This window comes from Leopardus geoffroyi, chromosome A2 (genome assembly GCF_018350155.1).
Source record: "Leopardus geoffroyi isolate Oge1 chromosome A2, O.geoffroyi_Oge1_pat1.0, whole genome shotgun sequence".
NCBI classification, from domain to species: domain Eukaryota; kingdom Metazoa; phylum Chordata; class Mammalia; order Carnivora; family Felidae; genus Leopardus; species Leopardus geoffroyi.
The window spans coordinates 139,109,168-139,126,254 of record NC_059331.1 but is presented as its reverse complement, the minus strand read 5'-3'; the positions used below and the strand labels follow the sequence as shown (position 1 = coordinate 139,126,254).

The 17,087-nt window shown below is 36.2% G+C and overlaps 1 protein-coding gene across 7 annotated transcripts in view; it reads right to left on the bottom strand.

Moving 5' to 3' along the window:
* The window catches only part of CPED1 (cadherin like and PC-esterase domain containing 1), a 282,494-nt gene that overhangs the window by 152,421 nt on the left and 112,986 nt on the right, over positions 1-17,087 (bottom strand). For 5 of the 7 annotated variants that reach the window (XM_045495426.1, XM_045495430.1, XM_045495427.1 and 2 more), the window contains 4 exons: positions 4,078-4,220; positions 3,223-3,295; positions 1,475-1,642; positions 111-215 (listed from right to left, as the gene is read on the bottom strand). In XM_045495426.1, the coding sequence (XP_045351382.1) occupies positions 111-215; positions 1,475-1,642; positions 3,223-3,295; positions 4,078-4,220 (489 nt within the window). The remainder of the gene's footprint in view (positions 1-110; positions 216-1,474; positions 1,643-3,222; positions 3,296-4,077; positions 4,221-17,087) is intronic. The other 2 variants (XM_045495428.1, XM_045495429.1) reach the window with 1 other exon arrangement.

Here is a 17,087-nt window from a genome sequence, read left to right as displayed (position 1 = left end):
GGTTTCTAGTTCTTAACGAAATATCTTCATCAAGTGAAAATCAAATAGCTTATGGCTGATCTACTATAATCTCAGTGATCATGAGGAATCAAATGTCACTTTTGTTTTACCAGTTGGAATGGCCCCAAACTCCCAAGTTCCTTTATGAAAGTCATAATTGAGTGCATCTCCTCTAAAGACAGGCATTGATTTGGTTCCTTTTGATAGTTTTCGCCCTATAATGGGGGAGGGGAACAAATCTTAAGCAATTGTTACCAAGTCAAACCATGTTTAGCCCAATTGCTTCCCACTTTATACACCAAAGTTCGAACTCTACAAACAGCTGAGCTAATTAATGCTAAATAATACATAGTAGCTTCAGCTTGTCACAACAGTGTCTGACTCTAAGAAAATTTCATATTTGACAAAGAGATGCTGAATGAAATTGCTCAATAGTGCTTTGGTAGTAAGCCTGGGGAGATGAGCCCTATAGGGTAGACGGTGTGTGACAATTTGGGAACGCAGGCAGAGTCTTCTTCAGCCCTCAAAGTACCAGAGATCAGAGCAGCAAATGAACATGTGAATCTCTTCCAAATTACAGTTTTGGAGTTTGTGGATTCTGATAAACGGTCCCCCTGCCCCATTTTCCCCTCACATCTATTTTTCTCCTGATGCATCCCAGAGAGGAGAAGTTGCAAATATTTTCCATTCCTTCTGGGTGAAGTGGTTCTAATGGTTTTAATGACAATCTACTCACTAGTGAAGGAAAATAGGGAACTAGAAGGAGAATTAATGAAATCTCAGGGAAACAGCAGTCTGTAAAGTTATGTTCTATCTCTCACAAACAACTCTCCACAGAGCAAGAACGTTGTTTGTGAGAACTTCCATGTTCTACTCTTCCAAGTTTTCTGAATACAGGTTTCAAAACAGAAAGACGTATAGAGAATAATGCTGTACTTAGTAACCTGTACAGATTTTTCGATCCATCAAGAAAAGTTATATTAACATGTCATTAAAAAATTAACCAATGCTACTATGAAGCACTACATCCTAATCATCAGAAATCTAAGCAAAGATGTTAACCAGATGTGAATTCTTTAAAAATTAGTATTATAACTCCAGTGCCTTGGTGTCGATCTAGAGCACTTACTGCTATTCTAGACTGGCTCCAAAAAGTTCTCTTATTCTCTCTATTCCACCTAAAGAATTCTAAATAACATAGAATATGTATTATTCATAATATCCACAAACATTCCTTAGGAATTAGGAATTGCCTTATTTTAACCCATAACTGCATCAGAATCAGTCACTCATACTTAGTTGACGTAAAATAATATTAGTCTTTAGGCCAGAAAAATATTAAGAGATGTAATATAATGGATACCAATTAGTTTCAAATGAATTATCAATTTGCTTAACTGCACAATAAAGAAAATGGCACCTTCCAAAGAATGACTTGAAAGAAATATTTGTCACTACAAGAATATGCACTTACCTTAAAAACACCTGATATATAAAGTCCCTGAAATATCTCAGAAAACATGGGAAGTGAAGATTCATTAGAGAAGAGAAAATTGAAAGTATCTTGTAAAAGGAATTCTTCTGTGTTTTGGTCCTCAAAATCCGTATTATCACCATCTTGAAAATTTAAATGCTCATGCACCTGTGAAAGAGTAAAAGCACAGCAAATATTTTTCGTTGACTTTTATATTAATGCAGTGGAATCACTTGTAAGACATGATTCATTCCTGTTGGATTGTAGATCAGAACTGACATCTAGTGGCCTTTTTGGAGGTCAACAGTTTTATAAAATATAAGAAATGTTCTTTTGAAGATACAATTTTTATAAGAAAATTAATGGATTATAAAGTCACTTAAGTTTATCTTGAAACTCTTTACTGTTAGAATTCGTGTCCATGAAAGATAATAAGTAACAGTTCTGAACAATAAATTTTAAAGAACACACTAAGATGTGTGCAAGATAATGAATAATTTAAAATGTAGATTCATGAAGTTTCAAAATTTCATGAATGAGTCTTTGAGCTATTAAACTAAATGTCTGAGCCACATATAATATAATCACTCCCCTTGTACAATAGTTTGAAACGCAGTCAATGCAATATGAAGTTGAAATCTGATTGCTCATAATTTTATTTTGCTCCTCTTCCCTTCTTCCTACTCCATACCCCAAAATAAAGCTTTCTGTAGACTTATTCAATGTTTTTAAATCTTCTTGCCACAAAGGGATATTTTAGATGAGAAATATGTAGGAGATGATCTGAATGAGTTCATTTAATTTGAAAGGAAGCAAAAGAATCAGGGTATATAAAAAAACACTCTTCAATTTACACATATTTTATACTAGGAAAAAAACCATATATTTGAAAAATTCCCATGGCTTTTTAATTAAAATATAGGCCAATTTAAAACTAAATACCTAGGGGCACCTGGGTGGCTCAGTCCGTTGAGCATCTGATTTCCACTCAGGTTATGATCTCAAGGTTCATGACTTGGAGCCCTTCACTGGGCTCTGTACTGACAGCACAGAGTCTTCTCTGTCTCCTTCTTTCTCTGCCCCTCCCACTCACTCACTTTCCTTCTCAAAAACAAACATTAAAAAAATAAAACTAGGGCGCCTTGGTGGCGCAGTCGGTTAAGTGTCCGACTTCAGCCAGGTCACGATCTCGCGGTCCGGGAGTTCAAGCCCCGCGTCAGGCTCTGGGCTGATGGCTCAGAGCCTGGAGCCTGTTTCCGATTCTGTGTCTCCCTCTCTCTCTGCCCCTCCCCCGTTCATGCTCTGTCTCTCTCTGTCCCAAAAATAAATAAACGTTGAAAAAAAATAAATAAATAAAAATAAAACTAAATATCTATATGTAAAGAATAAGAGTTATATATATAAACCTAAGGGAATAAGCTGGGTAACTGCTATTTTCTATTACCCAAATGTCTACCACTTTATTTCATAAACAGTGACTGAACCATAGAAAAATCTGTGCCTGTTCCACAATGAGGCATAGTAGGGACTGGACCTCAAATCATAGATTCTCCATACATTAGTTAATTTTCTGAACTACAGTAAAATATAAGCCTGTAGTGACTTTAATACAAGTTGCTATTTATTGGTTGGTTACTATGAATGCAAACAACACGTGCACACACATACACACACACACACACACACACACGCACATAGATCATTCAGCATAAGGCGGGAAGCTCACAGAAAGCCTTTGGCGTACGCACCTGGAGCACAACAGGGTACCTGAAATTGTAGTAACCAATATCAAAAGTTAAAAGTTGAAAACATAATCTGCATCTGAAATAAAAACACAAGGTAATATAAAAATATATTGTATTTGCTACATTTACTCTATCATTTGACGCATTATTAACAGTTACTACAGTTAAATTTCAAGGTATGTATTAATTAAAGAGAGCAGTGGCTTGGATAATATGGAATTACATGCAACCTATTTTTAAATTGGAATTTGTTTTGTTCCTTATAGAAAATACAAATATAACGCATTAAACAATGAGTTTAATAATGCATTAAACATAGGAGTTTACTTCATGAAAATGCAAATATGGAGAAGGAAACTCTCCTACTCCTACACACTGGGCATTCTTATTCACATAGGAAGCATGATAAAGCTTAATTGAGCCACCTCCTTTTTGTTGACATTGTAAATTTAACTTTTTTTTTCTAGAAAAAGGGCATTAAATTATGTTGAAGTAGGCTGTAACATGAAAATAGTAGCTATTGACTATTGTTAATAAGGGCCATAAGTAAACTTACACCTAGTCAATGCAAAGTGCATATGATAGAAATACCTAAGCTTAAAAAGGAGATACAATTAAAATCCACTTAAATAATGTGTGCTTTATTTCTCGTCACTATTATCTAGACACTAACAAGTCTGTAACATGCTTTGAAGTGTGGGATCTACAAATATGGAAACATGCTTGCAAGTCCATATTTATATACTGACATAACATTTTCCAAATAAGCACCTACTTGTAATAATTAAGATATATTTTCACTAATAATTTTTATATTGGGTTTTTAAAATTTTTTTTAATGTTAAATTTTGTTTTTACCTATTGAAGGCCTTTGGTCCCAGAGTAGATGTTTCACTGAATACTTCAGCTGCTAGGAGGAGTTTGCTAATTGCTTCCTTCATATTATCAAAAGCCTGAAGAGGTGAACTGGCTGTCAGGAATGTCTCAAAAAATGTTTGCAACTGTGAACAAAGTAAAGGGTTAACTATTGAGTCAATAATCTCAGTTTGTCTATCATTTCCAAGGTGACCAGTTTGAAAGATTCTGTTAGGTTATATCTTCCTGTCATGTTCAAAAAAACTCCTTAAATAGGAAAGTTTGGTAACCTATATATAATATATATGTATAGGGTGTGTATATACATACGCATATATCTTACATATAATATACTGAAAGTGTATATAATATACTAAAAGTATGTTATAAATGAATATTATGTATATAATATTCAATGTCTATTATGTACATAATATGCAATATGTATAGATTATATACATTTAAAAAAAATTTTTAAGGGGTGCCTGGCTGGCTCAGTCGGTTGAGCGTCTGACTTAGGCTCAGGTCATGATATCGCAGTCTGTGAGTTCGAGCCCCGCATCGGGCTCTGTGCTGACAGCTCAGAGCCTGGAGCCTGCTTCGGATTCTGTGTCTTCCTCTCTCTCTGCCCCTCCCCCGCTCATGCTCTGTCTCTCTCTCTCTCTCAAAAAAAATTTTTTTTAATTTTTAAGCCTTTCAACTGAATATAGGGTGCACTACATCTTATAATGTAAATTACTTTAGCATTTTTGCTTCCCTTTTCCTCATTTCACAGCATCTAATCATGGAAAGTGAAAAGGAATTATTAACAAGAACTTGTGATCAGAACTTACAGGTTTAATTTGTGACTCTACAAACTAGATGACCTTGGACTGACAACTCACTTTGGATTTCTGTGTTCTCTTTAAAATGGGTGAATACTACCAACAGGAGAGCTGTCAATACAAATCGGAAGAAAGTGTACTTGAAAGCCACTGTAAGGTATGAAATCCAAATCTCAGCTTTTTAGTATTGTCACTTTTCTGTATATATTGGAACAAAAATAACTGCATGAAAGTTGCTTTTTTCACAGCATCTTGCTATGGGAGACCTAGCCAACTAATGAAGAATCTAAGAGAGTCTCAGTCTCCTCTTAACGTTTTCGTTTAAGGAACGTTTCATGTGGATAGAAAAGATAGGGCAGTATTACAAAAAGGAGAATAAAGCTCAGGCTTATGTTTTCTTAGAAATACCATTGTTCATGTTGTAAACAGCCATTTTTATTTGCTTAAGTATTAAAACAATCACAACAACAAAACTACCTCTTGAAGATGCTTAACATCAAAGTTCAAGTCAAAATTTTTAAAAAGCATAAAACAAACTTCATATTGGGTTGTACACTTTCTTTGGATAAACATAGTCTCTCAAAGATGAAGAACAAAAAATATTTTTTGAAAAAACATGCAGCAGGTATCCTCCTCATGTTTTTGGAAGAACAGACTAGATCGCTCTGAGCTGCGTAAGACTACAAAGTGAAAAACTTTTGTTGCTATGATAATGAAGGACAGATAAGCAACCTGAGGGAAATGGTAAATGTATCTTTAAAAATACACAAGTAAAATCCCCCAAGTGAAACAAATCCTGACTTCATAAACTTTTACCAGCTGAAAAACAGAAACCTAACGAGATGTGCATTTTCAGACTCTATGGACACAACATTAGCATTTGGCAATTGGGATGTTTTGCCGTTTTACTAAGGAAAATAAATGTAATAATTGTATGATCAAAAGAAAACAAATTAATACGAACACTAAAAATGTTAACACCCTTGAGTCAAAACAGAGTAATATTGTTTTTCCAAATAAAAAGAACTCCTATTTCACTCAGTTCAGCATGATTATGTAGAGAGGGTTACTGATTGTATTATTGCATTTTTTATTTTAATGTTTCCCGAATATCACAAAGGTCAAGGTTAATAATTTAAGAAAGTTGGAAATGTTTGTGTAGCATATAAGATGTATAAGTTTGATATCACATTATATCTTCCATGGCAAAAAATCATTAGAAATTAATGTCTTAGGGTTGTATTTATTCTCCCACTGTGGAAATGATTATTTCTTAATTTCTGTCTGTAACAGTGAGCATTGAATATGGGCTGCCAGTATATGGATTCAGTTCCATTCAATTCACATTTTTTAGTGAGAATTTTACTATGTGGAAAGTACTATACTGTTAGGAGTCATGGCACATAGCACAGTGGTCACACTATAGATACTAGAGGCAAAAAGTCCTGGGTTTAACTTTGGCTCTATGCCTGTTACTATTAAATTGTGAGAACTGGGATTAATGACAGTATCTATTTTGCAGAGGTATCGCTCAGATTAAATGACAGAATGTACCTAAGGTACACCACCTCCCAGCCCATCAATACTCAGCACATGTTCGCTCCTTGTATCAATTAAAACGAGAGAAGTCCGCAGCCATTTAAAGGAGTGGCTGTTGAAGTCAGATTCTCATAATGCAATGCATTTGTGGAAATTCAAAACTGCCTCTGAGAATTTGAACACACGTGACACCAATCAAAATAGAACATTTCAAAACTATATGATAAACCTTTACTAGAAATGTTTTAAAAGGGAGAATAAAGAGGTATGATGGTTGAATGGCCCCCTCCAGTGGGATGCCTCCCAACAAAAGTGAGAGAGCAGAACTGAACGATCCAAATACCTGGCTGTCCCCCCAATTCCTTGAGACCTCAGTCTGCTCAGAGAAGGACCAACATCAGCCACCAACAATGAAAACGGGGGGCCAAAACATAGCGGCCTTCGTGAAGTATGAGGACAGGAGAGAGAAGCGGGGCTCGGAAAGCATGTTTCGAAATGGAGCAACTTGTTTTATTTTTGTGTTAGCTCGGTTCCAAATTGTTGTCTCTGTATGCATTTCCTTCTATCTCGCTGCACGAATTTTAAATGATCTAAGCCCTTCAGTTCAAAGGAAATTCTAGATGAGTGACCTATTTAATTTATTTAGTACAGTGGCAAACTACATATGCCAGAAATGAAAATAGAATTGTGCAAGTGTTTAATAGGTATCTAAAAAAAATCAACTTTCAGTGAGTGACCCCGAGAGGGCACAATACTTGTATCAGTTCTTGTAACTAACTAATTCACGCAGGCTAAGTGGAGGACTTCTTTGTGTATCTGGTCCTACTGAAATTTGTTATACTTACTGTATTTCCTTGGTCAAATTACTTGAATTCTGTGCATCTCAGTGTGTTCAGATATAGAAAGAGAATTGTGCTCAATGGTCTCATTAGACAATGGCAAATCTGAAATTATTTGATATTAATACCACTTACAGCCATCAGAGCTTGAAAAACCCATTTCACCCAGGAGCTTTCTTAACTCAAGAACAAATACCCGAAGAAGCACTTTCACTTTCGTTGCTAGTTTAAAATAATGAAGCCATAAACTCAAATATCAAGGAGACTTAACCCTCTCTACATCAAGATTTTTAATGGATGTTTTTGAGTTACATAAATATGAGAATAAGATCCCAAAGAAATCACTGCCTTGGCAGTAAGGTAAAAATAAGTAAAAGAGCGTCTTAAAACTTTTAACATGACATGAAACTATTTTATAAATTCTACATTTTCCTCCTTCATTGTAAAACTGAAATACAAATTTTGTGCAAAATAAAGTTTATAGAAAATGACCTAGTAGGATCGTGGTTGCGGGGCGCCTGGGTGGCTCCGTCAGTTAAGCATCCCACTCTTGCTTTCAGCTCAGGTCATGATCTCTGGTTTGTGGGTTTGAGGCCACGTCGGGCTCCACACATGGAGCCTGCTTGAGTTCTCTCTCTCCCTCTCTCTCTTCCCCTCCCCTGTGCTCTCTCTCTTTCCTTCTCTCTCTCAACATAAATAAATAAGCTTTGAAAAAGATCATTTAAATATACACAGATGGATCAAAATTATTTATTAAAAATGGAAGGACAAGAGGAACTGAAAATCAACTTGAAAATATTTGTAGGAAAACTTCCATCATATCTTTGATATCTTGAAATACTTCTAAGGAGTCCTATTCACTTCATTCCCTTTCCCCATGTCTGACAACCCTTCTCATGTCAAATTCTGGGCTTCACTTGATTAATTAATTCCCTTTATCTTCCCACAAGACCTTGGGCAAATTGTTCTCAATGGCAATACATTGAGAGCAAACTTGCTGAATTTCTTGTCTGTTCTTACCACTAGACTGTGAAATCTTTTAGGGAAGAAGCTGAACCATTTTATCTTTGGGTGGCTAGTACCTAATGCAGAGTAGATATTGAGTGAATAAAGCTAAGTATAGCATTACAGAAACCACAGAGACTTTGATAAGGGAAATAATTTACTGGAGCTTCTGGATAAAGTAATTTTTCTCCTTAGGACATGTTTATCTCTTATTTCCATCTCATGAGAGAGGGAGGATATGCATTTTTCTGGTGGCTTGTAATAAAACCTTTGAAAAATTGAAGCTTACAGCAGTTCAAGAGGATTTTTGAGATAAGAAAATTTAATCTAAGAGTTAAAACAAAAGATGAAAGCTTAACCAATATTAGAGTTGTTTTTTTTTTTTTTTTTTTTTTTAAGACATGTTCTCGACTAGCTGGGAAACTATAGCAGAATACAGTTATTTTAGTATCTTGAACTTTGAGTCGTGTTTAATAGCATTGTACTTTACTAAAGTTTCCTAGAATTTCTCTCAATATTATTGCATAAAAGAGAAATTTTCATTGTTTCAGTATGAAGAAGAATATTTCTACTTAAAATCATTTTGCACCAAAAAGCATATGAAAAGATGTTCAATGTCACTAATCTTTGGGGAATACCTCATATCCATTAGGATGGTTACTACCAAAAAACAAAACAAAACAAAACAAAACAACATAAAATAATAAGTGTGGGGAAGAAGGTGAAGAAGCCAGAACCCTTGGACACTGTTGGCGGGAATGTTAAATGATGCAGTTTGGAGGTTCCTCATAAAATAAAAAATAAAAGTACCATATGATCCAGTGATTCAACTTCCAGGTATATAGTCTAAAGAATTGAAAACAGAGTCTCGAAGAGAGATTTGGACACCCATTTTCATTGCAGCATTATTCACAATAGCCAAAACGTGGAAGCGGCTCTAGTTTCCACCAATGGATGAATGGATAAACAAAATACATAGTGGAATATTATTCGGCCTTAAAGAGGAAGAACATTCTGACACGTACTATGGCTTGAAGAACCTTGAGGATATGCTAAGTGAAATAATCTAGTCACAAAAGACACTGTCTGATCCCCCTTACATGAGGTATCTAGAGTAATGAAATTCATAGAAACAGAAAACAGAATGGCAGTTGCCAGCGCCTGGGGGGAGGGGCAAATGCAGGGTTGTTTAACGGGTATATAATTTCAGTTTTGCAAAAGGTTCTAGAGATTGGTTGCACAACAATGTAAATGTGTTTAATACTACCGAACTGTACACTTAAAAATGGTTAAGACGGTAAATTTTGTTATGTATATATTACCACAATTAACATTTTTTAAAGTAATTTTGTAGTTTTTACAGCCTCACCCCCTCTAACAACTATGTTTAAGAACTTGCTTAAACAACTTAAACAACTATGTTTAAGTACTTGCTAATTTTGTGCCACCAAAGTCCAAGAGACCACTTCTTCAGTGGTTAAAAAATTTGCAAAAGAAACAAAACAAAAATAACCCTTCCCTTGTTCCATTTCTCAGCTCCTGCAAATAGTGGAAATAGTGTCCATCTCTACTCCACCTCTTGCTAGTCACTGCTTTATCCATGAACACTCTTTCATTCTTGAGCTCTCTTGTTCATTTGTTTAGGATAGGAAATAATCACATAGCAAGCTTGAATGTTGACAGGAATGATCCGGAAGAGAGGGCAAATTAATATGGAACACAAATTGAGTCTAGAGGATGATTGTTACAGGTTATAATCAGTGCTTAAAAGGAAATAGCACAGAAGAGCTCAGACCCCGTTCCATCCAAGGGTAGAACTAAATGCACCCTTAGTTCTAAATATATGAAATCCAAGAGTCTATGTTCTTTGTCCCAATTAAAAGGGGAATAAGTATAGATTCAAATCCACCTATTTGTAATGTCCTTGGAATTTAAGTCTATTGTTTTTGACTGATACTATTATTCTTTCTGTCTTTTACCGACTGGACTAAGATCTCCCTGTCTGACTCTAACCTAACCAGCCTGTCTCCCAGGCACTTGCAAAATATTCACAATGTATCCAGAGAAATACAAATACCTCAGCATTTTATCCCAATGTAATATATTTTATAAATAAAAGGATTTTTTGATAACCCTATAATTCTCAATAAGAAAAATGTATTTATAAATTTAAGTTTTTAAAATTACAGTTACCATATGGCTCTAAATTTAAAAATGTTTTTTCTTCCCCAGAGTTATGATTACAGTTATTGCTTGTACACAATTGGTCAGGACAATAGAAATATGTTATAAATCTTATTAATGAATCTCTGAAAGAAAAAAATAAAATTGTCACAAAAATGCATCTCTTAGATGGATATAATTCATGAAATTTTTTTTATTCAATGAAAACACATATCCATTAAGAGAATATTACTTATGACTACAGTGATAAGGGTTTGGCATCAGTATTAATATTACTTTTAATGTAAGCATGGAGAAAGCTTCTCCGCAGAAATATATATGTATGAAATATATGGATGGAAGGGCGTGTGTGTGTGTGTGTTGTGTGTGTGTGTGGAGAGAGAGAGAGAGAGAGACATGGGAAATAGAAGAGTTTAGTTACAGCAACATGACTTAATTCCTTGAACTCCTTCCAAAGTACATGGGAAAAAACGCCACATAGCGATTTATCATGAAATATTTAATTTTGTTAAAAACTGAAAACAATCTGAGTTGTGCAGGATTTGTTACACAGTATTATGTAGTGTTTGTTATGTAATTACTATTGGCATCCTTCACTTTCTCAAGTTTTGTTTCAGGGGAGTTGTTTTGTTTTCTTGTTTTGTTTTGCAGAATTTTTTCGCCATGAGCCAATCATCACCATAATATTAAGGAGAGGTGAAAGTTAGGTCTTTTTTTTTTTTTTTGAGGAGCAGAAGAGTATCTGTGAAAGAGACGGGGAGAGAAGATTCTCTTGAAACCATCTATGTGCCTGCAAAGCCCCTGGAGAGGCTTTATGGATCCCCAGAAACACAGGACACCCTGCTTGAGGATCACAGCTCTGGAAGTGTCTGGCCCTCAGGAGCACATCCACCACTCATCAGGGGGCTGCTGCAGTGCCAGAGAAGTGCCAGTGAGCAGTCTGGACCCAAGGAAAAACTCTACTTCGTGTTTTAAAGGGATATGATTTAGAGAGAAAATCAGATATTTGCAACAGAATAAAAAGAAGAAAAACAATTTGAGAAAGGGAGAAAAAAAAGACTCAATTATGAACCCAAGTACTGATGCAATTTTTCATTTAGTGCACGTGTGATATTTCAATATAATTCTATGTTGCATTTAATAATCGTTCACCTTAGCCAAGCTGACACCACGTACCAGACACTGTGCATTTCTCATGCACTTTTTTGTTAATATTCATAACAATGCGATGAGGTTGACACTCATTTTCCCCATTTTACAGATGAAGAAACTGACGGACGCGAACACAAGTAATTTGCCTAAGGTTACATAGCCAAGAAGTCACCCATAAGGGTGTTAAAACTAGTCTGCTTCATTGCAAAGCCACAGCATTACCTCTGTCATTGTGGTTTTGATTATACTAGATTTAGAAATGTGGATGGACCCTGAAATACAAAAGAATGAATCATCTGTGTTTTTACTTTCATGGAAAATGTGTTTGAAACTGTCAGAATTCTCAAGCACATGACCTTACATCCACACATCTAAAATACCAATTCAATAACTCGAGCATTTATGTAGCCTAATCACCTTTTGGAAAAATTAAGAATATTTCTTTGTAACTTAAATTGCCTGGATCGAGAGCAAATTTTGTGTTAAGTTAAATGATTTAAGAACATAAATATTCTCATTATTTGTTTTAGCTCATTGAAAATTGGCTTGCTTTAGGGTTTACCATGGAAAAACTGAATTAATTAGCTGAATCTAAATTAGGATAGTTTTACTCATTCTCTGGAATTAGATCAAAACTCCAATATTTAAATAAGTTTCATGCTTCCCGTGACATGAATAATTTTATTCATTTGTACTTCTTAACAACCCTAAGCTTTAAAGCATACATTAAACTTGGAAACTCAGAAGGTTCAATGTGATTTAATCAGTTTCATAGTTGGAAATTTTAAATTCTCCCACACGTATATCAGAGAATTGATCAGAAGCAAGGTGCAGAAATACAAAAGGCTGTGAATAGCATAAAATTTAATTATTTGCTTTGAATGGTAGTACCCTGATTGCATTATATTCAACCTTCTCAGAGAACTGGCAGGTTATTTTTATTGCCCCTTCTGGAATCTCTCAGTGGGATATAAAGGAGCAGAGAGATTGAACAGTAAAGAGCAAAAGTTAAAGTTGTAAAAAATTTATCATTGGATTTTGTATGTATATGTCTACTAATTTTCTTTATGTGAATGCCATTGTTCAGGTAGGTCACAACTCTTTCCATTAAAGTTAAAACACAGGCCTTCTTTCAACCTTCAGTAAAATAAGGTCTGACAGTTGTTTGGAAAACCTTCCATCTTTTATTAATTGCCTTGAGTAGAAAATGACATTGGAATCAGGTAACAGGAAATATTTGTAACAGGCAGTACAAAAATTTGCAAACAAGGATGCATTTGGTCATTTGGTAGAAAGATACCCATCTCATATCTATAAATACTCTCAGAAGAGTAAGAAAGTAAAAGGCAAAATATTTTTCATTTATGTTCTGGATATTTTATGCAGCGTATCTGTTTTAGTTCTTATCAAGTTTCATGGTCAATCACAAAAAAAAGGAAATGTATTCATTATAAAAATAATGAGTTCTGGTTGTACAATAAAGAAAATGATAGACCAATCTGCCCTAACGTATGAGAGCTGGAGTGTTAAAGTCTGTTGAATCCATAGATTTACTACAATCCTCCACTATTTTCTTACACTTCTCTTATATCAGGTACCTTATACATCTCTCTTAGCAGTGTTCAAACAAAACTCCTTCTTTTACATGGGATATTTTAAATGAACATTTAAATATTATGCACAATTTAAAAGTTCATGATTTAGTACTCTAATTAAATATACTGCTATCTAGCCCAAATCAATGTCTTCTCACTGGGGTCCAACTACTGACTTTTGATTTCTCTGCCCCCAACCTCTTTCTCTTTCATTGCTGCCGGAGTCATTTTTATGAAGCACAGTTCAAACATAAAGGACAGAAGTCCCAATGTTCACAGAAGGAGGCGATATAATAAACAATAGAGGCCCTTTTATCTTTTTTGCTACAAAGGGATAGCAATTTTTATAGGAGTATTCAAAAGAAAAAGCAATGCATGAAAATTTTAAACATCTTATTTTAATTTAAAAAACACAAATGTTATTCCTTTGTCAACTTTGTAACACACAGCCGAAGTATTTTATTTGCATGAAGGTGAACTAATTGGAATTGTTACTCATCTACTTTATGGAAACCTCACCCATAATGCATTGGTTATAGCCACAATTATGTAAGAACATAAAGACACTTGCAAAGAAATCTCAGGGCAGACAGAATACTAGGTTTCACAATTCTCCCTGACCCCACGAAAGCTGTTACACCACATAGAATTCACCTGCAATGTTTCCAAGAAATTTTCCCAGATAGATTCCTTTATAAACATTCCTTTGCTTTTATAGAACTAAGTCTATCTCTTTTTGCACCGATAGTTCATCAGTGCATGATGAGGTAAACCTACAAATGCTTGCCTCAGACACTGAGTTCTTGGGCTCAGCAGTCAATATGCTTTATGGAGGGCATACAGAGCATTGCTTAAAACTACAAGTAGTTAAGTGGGAATTAAGAGAGATTTTATTCACTGAAGATCTGAGTCCTAATCCTAATCACGTTTGTTAGTTCTGTCATCTCTTTAAATCATGAATCTTGATTTCCTTATCTATAGAATGGATATAAACATATCACCCTATCCCTATGGATTCTTAAAAATATCAAATGAGATCATATATGAGAGTATACTCAGAAATGATCCCACTGTCATTTTACATTTTACAGTGCATGAAATCCCAGCTCTTCCAGATCTGACTCTAACATACCTTTGCTGGTTTCCCCTACTCCACAAACCCCATGTCTTTTTCCCTTTCTTTGTCTCCAACCCTCCCACTGTAGGCTACCCTAGGATTTTTCCCACCCTGAAATATATACACATTCTAGCCAAATAAATAAGGCAGCTCATACTTCTGAGACTATAACCTATGTTCCTATGCTTCATGATGTCTGCCCAAAGAAAATGCAAATATCCCTTCTCCATTTCTAAAGACACACTACTCATTTTTCCAAGCTCAGCTAAAATGCCACCTATTTTGTGAAACCTACCTCACTTTCCTACAGCTGAGTAATTTTCTGCTACTCTTGACTGTCCCAGCAACTCAGCCATTTATTGCACTCCGCTCGGTATTAAAGTTATTTATAAATGTCTTTCTCCCTCCCTCTCCCCAACTGGAGGGTTCCCTGAAAGCAACAACCAACATTTCTCTTTTGAGTCCTTCTCCACATTGCCCAGCACACAGGTATCCTTTAAACAACTGTGGAATATAAGTGAGCTGAATTGAGTATGAACAATTATTAAATAGTCAACACTGCTTCTCCTTTGAGTTGTTTTTGACTCCATGATTAAACATGAAAATATAACATATACAATGAGATACAAATTAAACACATTGATTCCCCACCAATTTTTTTATGGGGAGAGATATTGTTTTTCCATATTACTCGATGAGGAACACACAACTATTAGAAGCTTCGTTCTCATCAAGGAGTAGAGAAGTCATCGGATCAAATACTCTTCCCTTTCTCTCTTTTGCTGTCTTCTGTCCCTAATTTTTTTAAAAAAGTTTATTTACTTTTTTTGGGGGGGAAGGTGGAGTGAGCAGGGGAGGGGCAGAGAGAGAGAGAGAGAGAGAGAGAGAGAGGGAGAGAGAATCCCAAGCAGGCTCTGCACTGACAGTACAGAGCCCGACGCGGGACTCAAACTCATAAACCGCAAGAGCTAAAATCAAGAGTCAGACACTTAACCAACTGAGCCACCCAGGTGCCCCTCTCCTGCCCCTAATTTAAAAACTTCCTTGTTCTCTAGTCTAAATAAATCCCATCCCATGAAACCTGCTGACAATCTGCTCCAATGTGAAAATCCTTCTTTACAGTGGTGTGGCAATTTGGAAAAACTGGCCACAAATTCTTCCAACCTCTGTATTCAACCCCTCCACCACACCTCCTCCCATTCAGAGGTGGAATCTCTTTCCTCATTTCTTGAGTCTTGGTTTAGCCCTGTGAAGCTCTTTGGTCAATGAGACATCAGTAAATGCAATGCAAACTGTTTTAATTTCCTGAGGCTACTGTAATAAATTACTTCAAACCTGGTGATTTAAAACAGTAGAAATTTATTATCTCATGGTTATGGAGGCCAAAAGTCTAAAATCAAGGTGTTAGCAGAGCCACATTCCTTCTTAGGGATCTGGAGGACAATGCAACCCTTGTTCCTTCCACCTTCTGGTGGCTGTAGGTTTTCCTTGGCCTGACGGTGTATAACTATAATCTTTGCTCCATTTTCACATGACTTTCTCCTCTTCTGCCTGTACCAAATATCCTTTTGCCTTTCTCATATAAGGACATGTGTCATTGGATTTAAGGCCCACTTGGATAATCCAGGATGATCTCATTCTGAAATCCTTAACTTAATTATATCTGCCAAGAACCTTTTTTCCAAATCAGGTCACATTCACGGGTTCTTGGGGTTAGGACATAGATATATCTTTCGGGGAACAACTCTTCAGCCCACTACACAAACAAAAGCTTGAAGAGAACTTGGCCTTCGGGGCTTGCTCACTGGCTATTCTTGGGGACCCTGACACTCCCACCATATGAAAGAACACTGGGTAGCCTGGTGATGAGAAACACATGGCCACGTCATCTCCATGATCCTAGCTAATGCCAGGCCAACAGCCAGGCATGTGAGTGAGACCAAGCTAGACCATCCAGCCTCAACCGGGCCGCAGAAATCAGCAGGGCTTGCCCAGCCAACCAAACAGGATAAGGAGAATAATAAATAAATATTTGTCATTTGAAGTCACTAAGTTTGGGGGTGGTTTATTATGGTGCAAAAGCTAACTACTTAAATTTGCTTTTTTGCTTGTTTATTTGTTCACACTGTGTCTTACTTTCCTCTCATTTTGGCATGGATTCTGCATCCCTCCTAAATCTCCCACATGGAAAGAAGGGGATCTAAGAACTTCATGTTGCTTTATTTTCAGTGCTTAGAGTGTAGTGTAATGCCTGCTGCTTCTGGTTTGGCTTCTCCACTTCAAATGCCTCCAACTTCACTCTGACTTCCATCCCCAACACTGACTAAATTGCACCCTTTCGGCGGACAGATTCCTAAGCCTTCTCCTCTCACCTTCTTGCCTGAATATACTAGAGTTGACAACCCTGTGAACCTCAAGGGCATCATTTGAGGATTCTACTTATGATTTGAGGCCCCATCTATTTGAAAATAACCCTTGAACCTATGGTGTCGAGAGCAGGCACTTCTGCCCAGGCTGTTTTTACAATGATGGGAATCTGGACACAGGGGACGTGCCTTGTCACATTAGGAAGTGCAAGCAACAAGTGATAGGATACCTCTGTTGGAAATAGCAGGAGGGAGAAGGAAATGGGGAGAAAAAAAAAAAACAAGAGGAGGAAGTGAATGAGTAAAGAAACACCAAATTCCCAAGGCGAGAAGTTTTCTGTGTAGGGCCCTCAGGCAGGGTATGGAGCCAAGGAGACCTAAGAACCAGGCAG